This window comes from Trachypithecus francoisi, unplaced genomic scaffold (genome assembly GCF_009764315.1).
Source record: "Trachypithecus francoisi isolate TF-2019V2 unplaced genomic scaffold, Tfra_2.0 Lachesis_group3, whole genome shotgun sequence".
Lineage (NCBI taxonomy): Eukaryota > Metazoa > Chordata > Mammalia > Primates > Cercopithecidae > Trachypithecus > Trachypithecus francoisi.
In genome coordinates, this window is record NW_022681468.1 from 4,813,252 (window position 1) to 4,831,426 (window position 18,175).

At 46.3% G+C, this 18,175-nt stretch overlaps 1 protein-coding gene across 15 annotated transcripts in view; it reads right to left on the reverse strand.

Moving 5' to 3' along the window:
- PPP2R5C (protein phosphatase 2 regulatory subunit B'gamma) overlaps positions 1-18,175 on the reverse strand; it is a 174,640-nt gene that overhangs the window by 23,510 nt on the left and 132,955 nt on the right. For all 15 annotated transcript variants that reach the window (XM_033191290.1, XM_033191287.1, XM_033191291.1 and 12 more), the window contains 4 exons: positions 17,039-17,098; positions 13,903-14,011; positions 11,759-11,812; positions 3,471-3,641 (listed from right to left, as the gene is read on the reverse strand). In XM_033191290.1, coding sequence (XP_033047181.1) covers positions 3,471-3,641; positions 11,759-11,812; positions 13,903-14,011; positions 17,039-17,098 — 394 coding nt within the window. The remainder of the gene's footprint in view (positions 1-3,470; positions 3,642-11,758; positions 11,813-13,902; positions 14,012-17,038; positions 17,099-18,175) is intronic.

An 18,175-nucleotide genomic window follows, 5' to 3' on the forward strand; every position in this document is an offset into this window, starting at 1 on the left:
CGGCCCCCCATTTTTATGACTAAAACTTTCAAAAACAGACAAAGCTGCAAGACTAATAGAATGAGTGCCCCCACCTCCCTCCACCCAGATTCAACACCTGTTCCCACCCTGCCCTGTTTGCTTTTCCTCTCCATAGTCACCAGCACACATGTGCATGTTCCACAGAACTCTCTGGGAGTCCGCGGCAGTCCCCAGGACACTTGGCCTGTCCCCACCACAGCATGTGTGCCTCTGGGAAGAGGAGCTTCTCCTGTCTCACTACTGTCACCACCTCCATCTGCACACAACTCACAGTAGCATTTGGAGGCTCTGAGCAGCGTGGGGCTGACGTTTCTCCTGCCAGAAGCCTACAGCTTAGAGATCCTGAGGTTGCGGTGCAGTGTGTATGGGTGGGATGCTGAGAGAATGGTGGGTGCCGATTCCTCAGAGGCAGTGAGCTGGGATGAACTTTGCAGAACAGCAGGGAGGCAGGTAATGGGGGAGGGGAGGGCACGCATGAGAGTGAGGTGTGGATTCCAAACAAGGCACAATCGTAGCACAGCTCCTGGGCTAGTTCTTACTTAAGAGTTCAGGCCGGGCGCGGTGGCTCAAGCCTGTAATCCCAGCACTTTGGGAGGCCGAGACGGGCGGATCACGAGGTCAGGAGATCGAGACCATCCTGGCTAACATGGTGAAACCCCGTCTCTACTAAAAAATACAAAAAACTAGCCGGGCGACATGGCGGGCGCCTGTAGTCCCAGCTGCTTGGGAGGCTGAGGCAGGAGAATGGCGTAAACCCAGGAGGCGGAGCTTGCAGTGAGCTGAGACCCGGCCACTGCACTCCAGCCTGGGCGGCAGAGCGAGACTCAGTCTCAAAAAAAAAAAAAAAAAAAAAAAAAAAAGAGTTCAATACCTTGTACTTTTTTAAAAAGCATCCATCTAGGCCGGGTGCGGTGGCTCACGCCTGTAATCCTAGCACTTTGGGAGGCCAAGGCAGGTGGATCACTAGAGGTCAGGAATTCAAAGCCAGCCTGGCCAACATGGTGAAACCCTGTCTCCACTAAAAATACAAAAATCAGCCAGGTGTGGTGGTAGGCACCTGTAGTCCCAGTTACTCGGGAGGCTGAGACAGAAGGATAACTTCAACCTAGGAGGTGGAGGTTGCAGTGAGCTGAGATAATGCCATTGCACTCTAGCTTGGGCAACAAGATCAAAACTTTGTCTCAAAAGAAAACAAACAAAAAATAAAACCATCCATCCATCCATTCATCCACCCACCCACCCACCACCCACCAATATATGTGGGGGTAATATTTTAAGCCTGATTTAGAAAACAGAAGCGTAAGATGCTTGATGGTTTAAACTTTAACTTTTTCCAGTTGTTAAAATGAGTACTTTTTTTGGGTGGGAAAAAAACATCTATAAGTTAAGAATGAGCCGGTGTGGTAGTTCACGCCTGTAATCTCAGCACTTTGGGAGGCCGAGGCGGGGAGAGCACGAGGTTGGGAGTTCAAGATCGGCCTGGCCAATGTTGTAAAACCCCGTCTCTACTAAAAATACAAAAATTAGCTGGGTGTGGTGGCGGGCACCTGCAATCCCAGCTACTTGGGAGGCAGAGAATCACTTGAACCTGGGAGGCGGAGCTTGCAGTGAGCCGAGATGGTGCCACTGCACTCCAGCCTGGGCAATAGAGTGAGACTCCATCTAAAAAACAAAACATTAAGAATGAGTTGGCCTTATGTATATGTGTCTGGAAAAGATTCTGGGATGTACTCTGTGCTGATCAGGTCCTCTAGGAAGCAGAAGCCAAGATGGGCGCAAGCGTGCATGGGGGACACAGACGAGGGTGAGTGGGGGTGATGGGCCTGCAGCTGAAGGTCCGAGGGGGTCCTGGCGCTCAACTCCCTCATCAGAGGCATGGCAGGCCACCCTGGCAGCCCTCATGCTCTGTTCTTGGCAGGGACATGAAGGCTTCTGTGATATGTGGAGTGGCACCCAAGCCCCTGGCAGCTGCACGGCCACCTTGGCTCTGCTTTCCCCCACCTGGACTTCCCTTCCTCCTTGCCCTGTCACATGCTTTTATGCAAAACAGCACATTGTGAGTTCGCTCGTCGCTGTCTTCTCTTGGAAGTCTGACGTTACCTATATGGGTAGCTAATTTTGCATCTAGGGAAGGAGTTCACATTTTCAGGACACTTCCCACGACTGCCAGTCTCTCCTGTACTTCGACCAGGGCTCTGTGGCGCTGGTCTCTCCAGTTTCTAGGAAACCATGCTCCTTTGTGCAAAGTGCTCACACAAGTCTTGAAAAACATTTTCTCTGTAGGCCAGGATTGATGGAAAACAAACAAAACAAACAAAAAACCGAAAACATCATTTTCCTTTCTTAGTTCCTAATGTGAAAACTCACTGAAATTTATAAAATGAAAATAACCTGAATATTTGTAATGGAAGAGACCACGGCAGTTCCCTCCTTTAACCCAGCTTAGACTGACCTCACTTTACTACGGCTGCCCACGCTCCAGATCTTCTTACTCCTCTATCACTTGCCTTCTTGTCTTAGTTTTGTTGGTTTCAATGACCTCTTTTCAAAACCATCTTGAAAGGCTCAGCTTGGAGGACCCCTCACTCTTGTGGACTTTTTCTAACCGCTTAGACTTATGCTAAGGTAACTGTCCATGTGTTTCCGAGAGCCTGCTGCACACGCTACCTGGCCTTCCACGTTTGGCTGTAAGGTGGTGGTGTGACATGGTCACCGTCTTCCACTGTGTGGCCTGCTCCCTGGGCACCAGGAGGTCGTGCTCATTTTGTGCCTATTTTCACCTTGTTCATGATGAGCGCACAATAAATACCCGCTCAGTGATGCAAAAGGACAGGTGGCTAGCACGTCCAACAGAGGCAGGCAGGCCGGGAAGGTGGGTGGGGGTGGCCTTCCAAAGAGGTGATGAGCTGAGGCTGGCTTGAAGGGTTAAGGACAGTGGGAAAAGAAAGTAGAAAGTAGCTCTGACCAAGGTCGTCCTCTCGCACAGGAATCTGGCAGTGACAAAAGTCAGAGCTGTCAGCCATTTTGAAAGGTAAAGGAAGACACATTTACACAATGTCAGGAATGAGGTGCCTCAGCAGCAAGGGCATCTCAGAGCCGAGGCTCTGACCACCTGCTGTCTATCAACATTGATGCTCGGGTGTAGAAAGGAAGGTTTTATGAACTTGGAAGCACACTGAACACGAAGACAAAGACAGCTTTCCAGCGAAGCCAGAGGATTGCTCTTACTGAGAAGAAGTACCGCGGCAGAGGGGACAAGACGCTCAAGGGTATTCTATACAATTCACAGTTGCAGCATCGTATTGGAAGTATAGTATAATTCAAGTAAAAACTTGGATTTTACCTTTCAATTGCATGAGAGGCAAACCATGGCCAGCTACACACGGAACTTTTCCTTTTCCAAATGAACACTGGAACAATGTAATCAGGTCTCCCCAAGCCCCGCATACCTGGAAGTGTGGGCTGGAGACACACTTGGCCAACTGCCGGAAGAGGGGCTCCATGATCTTCACAAATTCTGATGGTTCAATGACATCTAAAATCTCTTCTAATTCATTTAAGAACATTACTTCTTTTGGACTGTGAGTCTTTGGCCAGTATTTGAGAAGTGCCATCACCACCTACAAAAGAAATGACACATGGAGTGACGGATGCCCATGAGGCCCCAACACCTGCAGGGGAAGAAGTCCGCAAGGCAACACAGGAAGATGCTGCTATCTTCCTTACAGAGGGGACAGTGACTCAGCCACTGTACGTGAGCTTCTGTATTTGAGAAATCAGTCTGTCTGGTTATCTAACTATCTGATCAATCAATTTATTCAGAGACGGGTCACACCATGTTGTCCAGGCTGGATTCGAACTCCCGGGCTCCAGTGATCCTCCTGCTTCAGCCTCTTGAGTAGCTGGGACCACAGGCATGTACCACCTGCCTGGCTTCATTTTATATACTTCAGAAATTACACAATTTTAATTGATATAACCCACTTTCTCTGATCAAACACCATTTCAGTTAAGAGTCCATTCTTTTAAAAGAAGAAAACAAAATAGTAGTTGGGGCAATTTAGAAAGAATAAGATCAACGGAGAAAACACAGAGCATGATCAATTCATATGTACATTTTAGTGTGGAAGCAGCCGGTATTGAAACTGCTGGCCACGTGTACACAACCCATTTCTTTCTCAAATTTATCAACCATCTATATGTATTTATACACAAACATACATACTTTTGTATGCACAGTGTTTTCAACTGTGTTAAAATATGTCAAAAATAGTGATGTGAACTAAGCTGACCTTTTTAACTTGCATCCGCAGGTGCTGTGATGCCACCCCGGGCAGGGCGCACTGTGCTCTCTGTGCTCACACCTGTGGGCGTCAGATGCCAACAGCTTGAGCAGTGCTGGGCCTGCAGTGAGCAGGCTGCAGTGGCAGCTGTAGCTAGGACTGTCACCACCCAGAGGGTCTGTGCCACCAGCTCTCTGCCAGACACAGCCCGTCGGACTGCAGTGGTTTCCCAGGTTGTGGATAGTGGCTGTTTTATGTTCCTTGACCAAGTCAGACAGCTAGAAAGGATTTCCACTGGGCAACCTTTCTTTCTTTATATGTTCCTATAGTCTCCAAATGTCTTACCACAATCATACCAGTACAAAATACTGAATTTGAATCCATGCAGATTTCATAATATTTTTACAGTGTAGCTATCTTAGTTCTAAAAAAGTACTACAATCCAAAACAGGCATTTATATATGAAGTGCACGTATGCGCTTACACACATAAATCGTACAAGTGCAGTCCAGCACGTTAGAGCAGCTGTTTGGCTCAGTCACAGCAACATCGTGGGGCTTCTACGGCTCTTGTGCTGTGCAACTGCCACAAATGCTGGCCCCTGGGACCACCCGGTCATTTTCACTCACTAGTCATTTCCAGCTCAGTAGGTCACACCAACTCATGGCTTAGCAGGCCAGCCTTTTAATCATTACAGTGATTTTTTTAAAAAGGTGGACATTTAACATCCATTTAGAAAAATTTTGTTTTGATGCTTTGGCATTTGGGCTCCCAGATAATCTTTTATGATATTACACTTTATAAAACTCCAAAATCCACGAAACAAAGGAAGTGAGGCTAGGGGTGGTGGCTCATGCATGCAATCTCAGGACTTTGGGAGGTGGAGGTGGGAGGAATGCTTGAGCCTAGGAGTCTGACACTGGCCTGGGCACTGTGGTGAGGTCCTGTCTCTACACAAAATTTAAAAATTAGCCTGATGTGGTGATGGGCACCTGTGGTCCTAGTTACTCGAGAGGCTAAGGTGGGAGGATTGCTTGAGCCCAGCAGGTTGAGGCTGCAGTGAGCCATGACTGTGCCACTGTACTCCAAGACTCTAACAAACAAAAACCCCAAAAAAGCCAAATAAAAATAAAAAAGGAAGTGCTGCTAGTTTTGAAGTCTGACATAAAAATCTACCATACAAGTGTCTTTAAAAGGACTTATTTCGGCCGGACGCGGTGGCTCACGTCAGTCATCCCAGCACTTTCGGAGGCCGAGGCAGGCGGATCACGAGGTCAAGAGATCAAGACCATCTTGGCTAACACGGTGAAACCCCATCTCTACTAAACAAAAAATGCAAAATATTAGCTGGGCGTGGTGGTGGGCGCCTGTAGTCCCAGAATGGCGTGAACCCGGGAGGTGGAGCTTGCAGTGAGCTGAGATCGCGCCACTGCACTCCAGCCTGGGCGACAGAGCAGGACTCTGTCTCAAAGAAAAAAAAAGGCCGGGCGCGGTGGCTCAAGCCTGTAATCCCAGCACTTTGGGAGGCCGAGACGGGCGGATCACGAGGTCAGGAGATCGAGACCATCCTGGCTAACACGGTGAAACCCCGTCTCTACTAAAAAATATAAAAAATTAGCCGGGCGAGGTGGCGGGCGCCTGTAGTCCCAGCTACTCGGGAGGCTGAGGCAGGAGAATGGCGTGAACCCGGGAGGTGGAGCTTGCAGTGAGCTGAGATCCGGCCACAGCACTCTAGCCTGGGCGACAGAGCGAGACTCCGTCTCAAAAAAAAAAAAAACAAAAAAAAAAACAAAAAAAAGGGAATTATTTCTAAAAGTGCATCATCTAATGGTTCTCCTACCTCAAAACTATTGAATAAATATTTGTTGTCCTTCTACCACACCCGTGTGCACTGGAATCACTCTTAAGGATACAGCAGATGCAAATCACTTCCTACACCTATTTCTCTTCATTTGTCAAATGGAATTTTATTAGAAGAAATATGTTAATTTGTGAACTATACAACACAACCCATTTAGCTATTCTATTTCTCTGGAAAAGGTATCATTTCTGGGACGGGATTCATACACGGGCCTTCCTGTTCACGCTGTTCAGAACGAGCTGTGATTGGTACCAGCTATTTTGCAGCGTCAGCGCGGCGTGCTCTGTGGAGGAGGGTGTCTGCTCAGGGAATGCGAATCCGAGGCAACAATGGCTGTGTGCTGCTGGGTGCAGCACGAGGCCCCGAGTTTTCCTTTGGAAGACCAAAGACTGCCCACTCCCTGCAGAGGGCAGGTGAGCCAGTGGCCTCAGCCTTGAGTCTTGGGGAGCCCCCTTCCTGTCCTGGGAGACTAAGGAGAAAGGAGAGCTGCTACTATGCCATGGAGTAAAACGTGATGAGACTGAAGAGGCAGGTGGGTGAAAATGGAACACAGTTTAACTTCTGTAAAATCTCTGATGAGCTTCTGTTCTTCCAACAGAGAAAGTGCTTCATGTGCCCAGAAAGCTTTTCAGCATTGCACACAATCAGCAAATGAAAAACACTAATTACAGTATTTACTACAAATGGGGCAACACATGTCCTTCATAGCTCAGTCTTCTAAGTGGATCTGACTTTAAACATTCCTGAGCCTGGACATTTGATGGCTTCAAGAGTCCCTTTGGTGCAGGCCTGTGAGATGGACGTGGACACCAGGTGTCCTTAGTGCTACCAAGAGATGCACACCTGCACAAAAGCCTATACTTTGATCTTATCATTAATAAGCTTTCAATGCTGAAGTAAGACAAAATGGCCTTTGTGCTTTCATAAAATAGGCATTTCAAAAGAGAGAATTTACTGACACGCGGGTCTGAAGGTTCTTAATATGTAGGAAATTAAATCTGCTTTTCTAAAGCCGGAACAGTACTATTACATTATCTGTACAGCAGGAAACTAAGCAGTGAAATGTCCCTGGGTGGGAACACTGGGGCCTGGGTTGGTGGGGTTTGTACCTTCTTTGTGCTGGTGCCAAGTCAAAGTCCTGCATGTAACATTTACGCTGGAAGGACCCAACTGAAGCCGGCACCGGGTCTCTTGCCCTCTTTTAGACGTGACTGCAATTAACAGCTCTCACTCTTGCAAAATGATATTCACTTTATTTACTATATTCATGGGAATTAAAAACATTTACAAACGTTCTCTGCTTTTGTGTTACTTTTCGGTGGAAGAGAGAATAGGGTGGGGATCATTCACTGAGCCCTCATTGGAGATGGATTAGGGTTAGGCTGACAGACAGTAGATGGGGGAATAGAGATGCTGGGACAGCGGCTTAGGTGAGAGCAGCCTCTGTGGTAAACGCAATGTGGCATTTGGTGAATTCTTCAGCCACTACAGGAGTATGAGAAATACGCACAAAGAAAATTCATGAAAGAAAACTGTAGACTTTCAAAAAATCTTTCCTTCCATATCTTTCTTTTCCTTCTATTTGTATTTACTTATTTATTTGAAACAGGGTCTTACTCTGTCACTCAGGATGGAGTGCAGTTTGTGCATTCATAGCTCACAGCAGCCTTGACCTCCTGTCCTGGGCTCAAGCCACTATTCCACCTCGGCCTCTCGAGTAGCTGGGACCACAGGTACGTGTCACCATGCCCAGCTAATTATTGTTATTATTTTTTCAGTAGAGAGGAGGTCTCACTATGTTGCCCAGGCTGGTCTCAAACTCCTGGCCTCAAGGGCTCCTCCTGCCTTGGCCTCCCAAAGTGCTGGGATTAGAGGCATGAGCCACTGTGCCCAGCTCTCTTTTTTGAATAGGAAAACGTGGGAGAGGAGGGGAGAGAGAAATTTTTTTTTTTTACATATTACTTTCTCCAGTAAAATCTCTGTGATAGTTAATACTCAGCGTCAACTTGATTGGATTGAAGGATGCACTGGGTATGTCTGTGAGGGTGATGCAAAAGGAGATTAACATTTGAGTCAGTGGGCTGGGAAAGGCAGACCTACCCTTAATGTGGGTGGGCACCATCTAAGCTGCCACAGAGGCCAGAATATAAAGCAGGCAGAAGAATGGGAAAAGACTAGACTGGCCTAGCCTCCCAGCCTACATCTTTCTGCTGTGCTGGATGCTTCCTGCCCTCGAACATCAGACTCCCAAGTTCCTCAGCTTTGGAACAGGCCTGGCTTCCCTGCTCCTCAGCTTGCAGATGGCCTGTCATAGGACCTTGTAATCATGTGAGTTAATACTCCTTAATAAACTCTCCTTTATATATAATCTATCCTATTAGTTCTGTCCCTCTAGAAAACTCTGAATAATACCACCTCTTAGCCAGGTGCAGTGGCTCATGCCTGCAATCCCAGCACTTTGGGAGGCTGAGGTGCGTGGATCACCTGAGGTCAGGAGTTCGAGACCAGCTTCACCAGCATGGTGAAACCCCATCTCTACTAAACCTACGAAAATTAGCCAGGCCTGCCTGGTGGTGCGCACCTGTAGTTCCAGCTACTTGGGAGGCTGAGGCAGGAGAATCTCTTGAACCCGGGAGGTGGAGGTTGCAGTGAGCCAAGATCACGCCACTGTACTCCAGCCTGGGTGACAGAGCAAGATCCTGTCTCAATAATAATAATAATAATAATAATAATAATAGTAATACAACCTCTCACCCTTCAGTCTGGAGAAGACCTCAAATATAGGCAGAAGAGTTAAGGCATGTAACCATTGGAGAAAATACAGTTAAAAAAAAAATCCCCAATGAGTTTTATTAACACTGTTCATTTTTCTTTTTCCTACCTAAACATGTCTTCAGTTAGTTAAGGAGGATAAAAATAACACCTCCTCACCCTAAGCCTTGACTATGCTTGATGCTGAAGTGTGATGAGATTTGGTACATTTCCTTGGGAGGTCCCCAAAATCTGGGGTGGAGGCATTTAGGGGCGGAGGGAGAGTGTGCAGGGATGTGACCCTCCACGAGGGCCTGGCAGGGCACGGCGGGCCCAGCTCGCAGCTCTGTGGCCCCTGCTACCTCTGCAGTCATAGGACAAGAGCTCTTCTTGAATTTTGTCGGTGAAATGCAGGGAATCTACCCATAGAATTTAAAAGCTTAGAAGAAAGCAGAGCCCAAAAGCCAGTTTTACTCAGAAATTCAATGTTAAGAATTTCTCATGCAATTGCACTATAAAAATTACAATGTCACAAGAGAAATGGGAAAGAGAGAAAGGGCCCAGGAGTGACAAGATCTACCTTTTCTAGTCTAACAGTGACTTTTAAAAGAGCACTCAAATGTCTGAATTGGCTCCTAACATTCCTTACTTTGACACTCAAATAATTAAAAAAAAAAAAAAAAAAAAACAAACTCAATTTAAAAAATGGGCAATGGATTTAAATAGACATTTCTGCAAAGAAGATAAACAATTTTTTTTTTTTTTTTTTGGAGACAGGGTTTCACTCTGTTGCCCAGGCAAACACCATCATGCCTGGCTAATTTTTGTATTTTTTGTAGAGATGGGGTTTCGCCATATTGCCCAGGCTGGTCTCCAACTCTTGGGCTCAAGTGATTCACCCGCTTCAGCCTCCCAAAGTGTTGGGACTATAGGAGTGAGCCACCGCACCCAGGCCAAGAAGGTACACAGATTTTGGTCAATAAGCACTGAAAAGATGCTTAACATCATCAGTCATTAGGGAACTGCAAATCAAAACCACAACAAGATACTATTTCACACCACTAGGCTGGCTATAATTAAAACAACAGGTCGGGTGCAGTGGCTCATGTCTGTTCTCCCAGCACTTTGGGAGGCTGATGTGGGCGGATCACTTGAGGTCAGGAGTTTGAGATCAGCCTGACCAACATGGTGAAACCCTGTCTCTATTAAAAATGCAAAAATTAGCTGGGCATGGGGGCAGGCACCTGTAATCCCAGCTACTTGGGAGACTGAGATAGGAGAATCGCTTGAACCCAGGAGGCAGAGGTTGCAGTGAGCCAAGATTGCACCATTGCACTCCAGCCTCGGTGACAGAGTGAGACTTTCTCTCCCCCCAAAATAAATAAATAGATAGTTGGATAGATAGATAGAAAGAAAGAAAACAGCAGCAGCAGCAGCAGCAGCAGCAGCAAGCATTGGTGAGGATGCAGGGAGACGGGAGCCTTTGTGCATTGCTGCGGGGAATGTAAAACGGGGCAGTCGCTGTGGAAAACAGTATGGTTTGTGCCACAGCTAAACATACAATTACCATATGATTCAGCAATTCCACTTCTGGATATATATCCAAAGGAATTGAAAATGGGGACTATAGCAAATATCTGTACACCAGTATACAAATAGCAGCATTATTCGCAATAGCTGAAAGGTGGGAATAACCCAAGGGTACACTGAGAAAACAATAAATAAACCCAATGTGTTCTATCCATACAGTAGAACAGCATTCAACCACGATGAGGAATGAAGTTCTGACATGTAACACAAGGATGAACCCTGGAAGACATTACGCTGAGTGAAATAAGCCAGGTGTGAATGGACAAGCATTCTATGATTCTCCTTATATAAAGTACCTAGAATAGTCAAATTCAGAGATAAAGCAGATTACAGGTCAGCAGGAGCCAGAGGGAGGGGAACGGGGAGTTATTGTGTAATGGGTAGAATTTCTGTTTGGGACGATGACAAAGCTTTGGAAATAGTGGTGATGGTTGCGCAACATTATGAATGTAATTAACGCTGGTGAATTGTACATTTAACACAGTCAAAATGACAAATTCTATGTTTTATGTATTTTACCATTATTTAAACAAATTCAAAATGTAACATATCAAAAATTTTTGAATTGTACTCTTTAAATGGGTGAATTGTATGGTATGTGAATTATATCTCAATAAAGTTGCTTCAAAAATGTATTTAAATGTTTAAACTGGCACCTGACATGTCTGTTAACCCTGGCTATGACAGCCTTTTACTTTTAATAAACAAGATTACAAATCCTCTGACAAACTGATGGAGGCTGAAAAAAAATTCAAATCCACAGACAGAACAGCAGTAATCTAACGTTCGTGATTCAATGATCATAAAACAGTTACAGTGTAACTTGGGAAGTTATTTTCAAGACGGTAAAGGGTAAAGCCTCTTTAGTACAAGAATTTCAAACCCTAATTATAATTCCTCTCATCATAATCAGTTCAATATGTTGTCAAACCAAGCAGATGTGAAACTACCGAACTGCACACTAAAATTCAGTGGCCACGACCGCTCAAGTGTTTTACGTGCGAAAGAGTACAGTGCGATGAGGGATAAGGCGGCAATCTCATCACATAAAATAATCACTGTAATAAAGGAACCTGCAATTAAAATGACTATACTTTGAAAACCTATAACCTATGAACAAAATGAGCCTGTTTATTAGTACTGCCATTTAAGATGAAAAAGTCTCAACGGCAATTTGGTGAAGCAGATGTCATAATATTTGCATTTAGTGAAACACACGCATCTTACAAGATGCGCCAGCAACAGTACTTACCGGTTCCGTGAGGGTGCTGTCCTTTTCCAAAAACTGCACTACACAGTACGCCAGCTACAACGTAAAAGGAGCAAGAGTGTTACCATCTCAACATAGAAATACTGCCGTGCTTCTAGAATTGTCGTTCAACAACTTCCCACAGCAAGACAAGGACCCACAGGATAGACAAAGCCCTCGTGTCATCATGCTGCTGCCCTCAGGGTGTGCCACCCCCCAGCAGGCCCCACGGGAGGCTCTGAGTGGGACTTTCAGGGAGGGACCCCAGGAGCAATGCTCAACATTCATGTTAAAGGGCATTACCACTAATGCCCATGAATTGGTGATAGATCAGAAAGCTGACAAATAAAAATAAGAAAAATAAGTCAGGAAACAGTCTTCTTAGTCTAACTACCACTAAGTCAATCCAGTATGACGGGATTTTCTTGTGGTCCTTGTGGAGATGACAATCAACAAGTCACCTAACAGTGGGAAGAACAAATTAAAATCTGGTTCCATCTTAAATCTCTGAACTATTTCTTTTGTACAACAATTAATATGATAATCTGGCTGGATGCAAAGATATTACCAGTTAAGAGCAGTCAGAGAAAATAAATATTTCCTAGGAAGAATCAATTAAAGAATATACCTTTTGTCATTTAGCTCCTACCACAAGCTCTGAAAGTAGGGCCTGGCAGAAAGGAGCCTTGTGCACCCTGCGCCTGTGCTGGGGCGCGCCTGCTCAGTGCCTGGCCCTGGGACCGCCGAAAGTGAACAAAGACGCTGACGGCAGCCAAAGAATGAAAGAAAATCAAATCTAGGTAAATGCAGCCCACTAACCACTTGCTGACCAAGTACAGCTGTACTTACACTGCTACAATTTTAAAAATTCAGTTTTGTTTATTTATTTTTGAGACGGAGTTTCACTCTTGTTGCCCAGGCTGGAGTACAATGGCACGATCTCAGCTCACTGCAACCTCCGCTGCCCGGGTTCAAGCGATTCTCCTGCCTCAGCCTCCCGAGTAGCTGGGATTACAGGCACGCGCCACGACGCCCGGCTAGTTTTGTATTTGAAGTAGAGATGGGTTTCTCCATGTTGGTCAGGCTGGTCTTGAACTCCCAACCTTAGGTGATCTGCCCGCCTCAGCCTCCCAAAGCGCTGGGATTACGGGCAGCTTTATTTTTTTAAAAAACGTTTTCGCTGGGCGCGGTGGCTCATGCCTGTAATCCCAGCACTTTGGGAGGCCGAGATGGGTGGATCACGAGGTCAGGAGATCGAGACCATCCTGGCTAACACAGTGAAACCCCGTCTCTACTAAAAAAAATACAAAAAACTAGCCGGGTGAGGTGGTGGGCGCCTGTAGTCCCAGCTACTTGGGAGGCTGAGGCAGGAGAATGGCGTGAACCCAGGAGGCGGAGCTTGCAGTGAGCCAAGATTGCGACACTGCACTCCAGCCTGGGTGACAGAGCGAGACTCTGTCTCCAAAAAAAAAAAAAAAAAGGCCGGGCGAGGTGGCTCAAGCCTGTAATCCCAGCACTTTGGGAGGCCGAGACGGGCGGATCACGAGGTCAGGAGATCGAGACCATCCTGGCTAACATGGTGAAACCCCGTCTCTACTAAAAATACAAAAAACTAGCCGGGCGAGGTGGCGGGCGCCTGTAGTCCCAGCTACTCGGGAGGCTGAGGCAGGAGCTTGCAGTGAGCCGAGATTGCGCCACTGCACTCCAGTCTGGGTGACAGAGCGAGACTCCGCCTCAAAAATAAAAAAAAACACAAACGTTTTCACAGGCCATTCATTGGCCATGGACCTATATAGGCTTTTCTCTTAAAGGTGCCGAATTTTAGATTACACTACAAAAAAACTCCACTCAGAAGTCTTCTAGACTCCTTTCAGAGAGTTACTCCTTTCTCTATGCTTAAAACTAATTGAAGAATTCTGTATTACAGAGATTTTTCTGAATTTCTTCAAAGGAATCTCTCTTTATCCCCTTATTCTTTCAATTATCACCAGAAGTTTCTTTCAATTATCACCAGAAGTTTGTTACCAAAGTCAGTAGTGTCGTATAAAGAAGAAAGCACTCTCAGTCAAGGCTGGATTCACTATCTTGTATTCAATCCTGATCAAATGCCAACAGCTGTGTTCCTAGAGTTCCCCACTGCCCCTTACCTGGGGATGGTAGACACTCAGAGATTTCACTTTGTGCAAAGGTAGTAACACCTTCAATAAGAAAATCTTGTGCTCTTCTTTGAGTGGTAAGGCAAATCCATTAATTATACTGTAAAAAGAACATTTATTCCGTTTGAACATTTACAAATTCCAGGTTTTAAACAAACATCTTGCTGTTTTTCTTTCAATTTTTGTTTTCACCATCAAAACTCAGCAGGCAAAATATACGTAGCCAAGCATGTTGCCATGCACCTGTGCCCCAGCTAATTTGGGAGGCTGAGGCGGGAGGATCATCTGAGCCCGGAGTTCAAGGCTGTAGTGTGCCACCATCACACCTGTGAAGAGCCACTGTTCCCTAGCCTGGGTAGTATAGTGAGCTCCTACACAGGGGTCTGTGGAACCCTTTATAGAGCGCTCCGGTCCCCGCAACAGCCTACGAGGGAAATCCGAGGATTCTTCCTATATATACACATATGTGTGTGTGTATATGTGTATGTATCAGAAAAAAGAGGATATCAGCAAAAAGTTTAAAAATATTAAATGCCTATGAGGAAGCATAGTTATTTTTATCCTTGTAACTACATAATTTAAACACTCTGGGTTTACAGGTATTACCCAGAACAGCACGAGGCTGGCTCAACAGCAGGAGCCCCTGGTGGCAAATCTTCCTCTCTAAACAGGCCAGGAAGACGGGACAGTTCACGCGGGACCCCCCACCCAGCACCTTCCCTCAGCCTTATCCATCTGTAGGAATTCTTGCTGCCTGGAGTAATTCAGGTACGTTATTCTAATGCTGGTTAACACAGACCCAGTGGATACTGGATGAGGGCTGGTTAAAAACCAGGGCCAGGCGCGGTGGCTCACACCTGTAATCCCAGCATTTTGGGAATCTGAGGTGGGCAGATCACCTGAGGTCAGGAATTCAAGACCAGCCTGGCCAAGATGGTGAAAGCCTGTCTCTATTAAAAACACAAAAAATTAGCCAGGTGTGGTGGCAGGCTCCTGTAATGCTAGCTACTCGGGAGGCTGAGGCAGAGAATTGCTTGAACCTGGGAGGCGGAGTTTGCGGAGAGCTGAGATCCAGCCACTGCACTCCAGCCTGGGCGACAGAGCTAGACTCTGTCTCACACACAAAAAGAAAAACAAAACAACAACAACAAAAACAAAAATCAGTTAGAAAGCTGTTCATGCACAAGCATGAAAAGGGGGTCCTACGTAGAGCCTCCAAAGCAAAGTTTTTGTCTCAAACAACTAGTTTATTGTCTTGGTTTTGTAATTAGGCAAACAGAAGTTACTGTCACTGAGCTGCAGAAGTAGACAGAGCTGTCTCTAACTTGGTCTTCCGTTATTCACTCTGCTCGGCATAGCGGGCCACGCGGGAAGGGCGAGCCTGGAGCGGCCCATCAGGGAGGGTGTGCTCACTCACAGGGTCACTTGCAGGCTCAACCTCTTCCGGAAGAAGGATAAAACTAATCAATCTCTCGGCGTGCGGCCCACGCACACAGGGGCCCTATGCATGCAGCGTGGCCCTACGCACGCAGCGTGGCGGGCTGTGTAACACACGTCATACAGCGCTCTGGTCCCTGCAACAACCTAGGAGGGAAATGTGACGATTCTCCCATCTTATAGAAGTACCTGCCCACAGTCACACATCTTGCAAGAGGCATCCTCTTCACCACTCACTGCACTGCACTGAGGAGAAACCCCACCCAAGTTTGTCTAAACTAAAAGTAGAATTGTCAACGGGGACATTTTTTCAAATTACATCTAAAATGGCAAGAATAGCTTTTCTCAGAACTACGGGGCGGGACCTGATCCACTGTGAGAAGAGAGTCTTGTGCTCAGGAGCTGCAGGGAGTCACTAGATCCACCCAGAGTGCCAGGCTTCTCCATCACAGACTGCTGAGAACCCTGAACTGCCCATCTACACTACTTCCCTAAAAAGGTGCAGGAAAAAGCACTTTCACACTTACTAGCCATGGGACCCTGAGGAACTCTGGCAAACAGTGGGTTAGAAGGTCTCATAAAAAATCTATGGGTTATCAATTAAATAAAAGTGGCCGGGCCTGGTGGCTCATGCCTGTAATCCCAGCACTTTGGGAGGTGAGGCGGGCAGATCACCTGAGGCCAGGAGTTCGAGACCAGCCTGGGTAACAAGGAAAAACCCCATCTCCACTAAAAATACAGAAATTAGCCAGGCATGGTGGCGGGCACCTGTAGTCCCAGCTACTCGGGAGGCTGAGGCAGCAGAATCGTTTGAACCAGGGAAGCGGATACTGCAGTGAGCTGAGATTGCACCACTGCACTCGAGCCTGGGTGCCAGAGCAAGAGTCTCAAAAAGAAAAAGAAAAAAAGGCGAGTAAAAACTTTACTTGGATAAAGGTGATGAAAGTTTTGAAATGTTAATTATTTTATAAATATACATATAAAAACCCAAAGTAATTGAAAATATTAGCATTTACATGATACCCCAAATGCACAATCTATTCTTCTTCCAAGCTTCTAATATAAACCTTCTTAGGTAACTATTTTTAACATTGCTCTTGAGTAAATAACCGGAACTGTGTTTCCATAGTAATGATACTGAGGTATACGAAGCAGAATCTATGTACAGAACCCATAAAAATGGGAGAGATTTGTCATTTGGCATGTTCTAATCTAAGAGCTCACCAACTCCTGCTTTAAGTGAATTTTGTTTTTGTTTTTGTTTTTTGAGACAGAGTCTCGCTCTGTCGCCCAGGCTGGAGTGCAGTGGCCGGATCTCAGCTCACTGCAAGCTCCGCCTCCCGGGTTCACGCCATTCTCCTGCCTCAGCCTCCCGAGTAGCTGGGACTACAGGCGCCCGCCACCTCGCCCGGCTAGTTTTTTGTATTTTTTAGTAGAGATGGGGTTTCACCGTGTTAGCCAGGATGGTCTCGATCTCCTGACCTTGTGATCCGCCCGTCTCGGCCTCCCAAAGTGCTGGGATTACAGGCTTGAGCCACCGCGCCCAGTCTAAGTGAAATTTTACTTGAATTCTTTTAGAGAATGGTTGAAACTGCCTTGCTTTAAAGGGGGCAGCCGAACTCAATGAAATGGATCACTCTGGTATAAATTCCATCTACAGTCGTTTGCTACCCATAACACAGAGGCTTACCTTCCCAATATTTCCAGTAACTCTGCTATGCCATTATGATGCTCTGTTTCATAAATAAACCTAGAAAAAACAATTTTCCAGTTAGAATTGGACACTGAACGTGAGTAAGAAAACAATGCCCTAGGGGGAGCCACGGAGCCAGGCAACAGGAAGCGCGTCTATTTGTGCAAACGCACAGCCCGTCAGGAACCAAAGAAACTCCTCAAGGCCTGCAGCTGTAAATGCCTCAAGGGCAGGTCTTGCACACATTTTTTTCTCATTATTTTATTTTGGAAAATTTCAAGCATCTAGGAAAACTGAAAGAATTCTACAGTGAACACCCATTTCAACACCCAGATTGGACCACGAGCAATGTGCTCCATCTGCTTGATCACATACACATCTGTTCATCCATCTTTTACTCATTCATTAATCCATCTTACGTTTTTGCCGTATTTCAACATAAGTCAATGTCTTAATTTTCAAGCCTGCAATATTTAGCACAGTTCCTGCAAAGGGTAGAAGTGATTCCTGAACACCTCTTATTCTACCTGCCCAGTTTCCCACTGACACCCACGCACATCCTCCGTGCTGCCTCAGGTGCGATCTTTCTGAAGCACTCATCTGCGATAGACCCAGCTCCCTTCCTCTGAGATGCCTCTGTCCACTGCGCCTGCCTCTAGGGGACCCCCGAGACATGCACCCCACCCTCTGTGCCAGCCCGTCTCCCTTCAGATGGGGCCACCGCGAAGACAGGGCCAAGGACTTCTCGTGACTATGTTCCCGGGACTAGGAGCAAGCCTGGCATCTGTTTGATGATGAAAATACGTCTGCTGAATAAACTGGGGACAAGGAGAGGGAACAGGGACATGTCAGGAAACAGGAAAATGTCCTCTCCGAAAAGGGGTCCTACAGAAACAAAGAAATCTCTCCCGCCTCAAGCCCTGTGCACCTGGGGTTGGTCTAGAGCTACCCACGGGGGGTATCCTGCATGAAGTGAGAGGGTCTGAAAGATCCTGCCCATCAGATGAAAACCATTTGATTAGAGACAGCTCTAAGTCAAAAATAAGTTTGAGAAGATTAAAAAATTCAACTCTGAAATTTCATTCACTTTGTTTGAAACAAATGAAATAGTGTGACCGTGATCTTAACATCCAC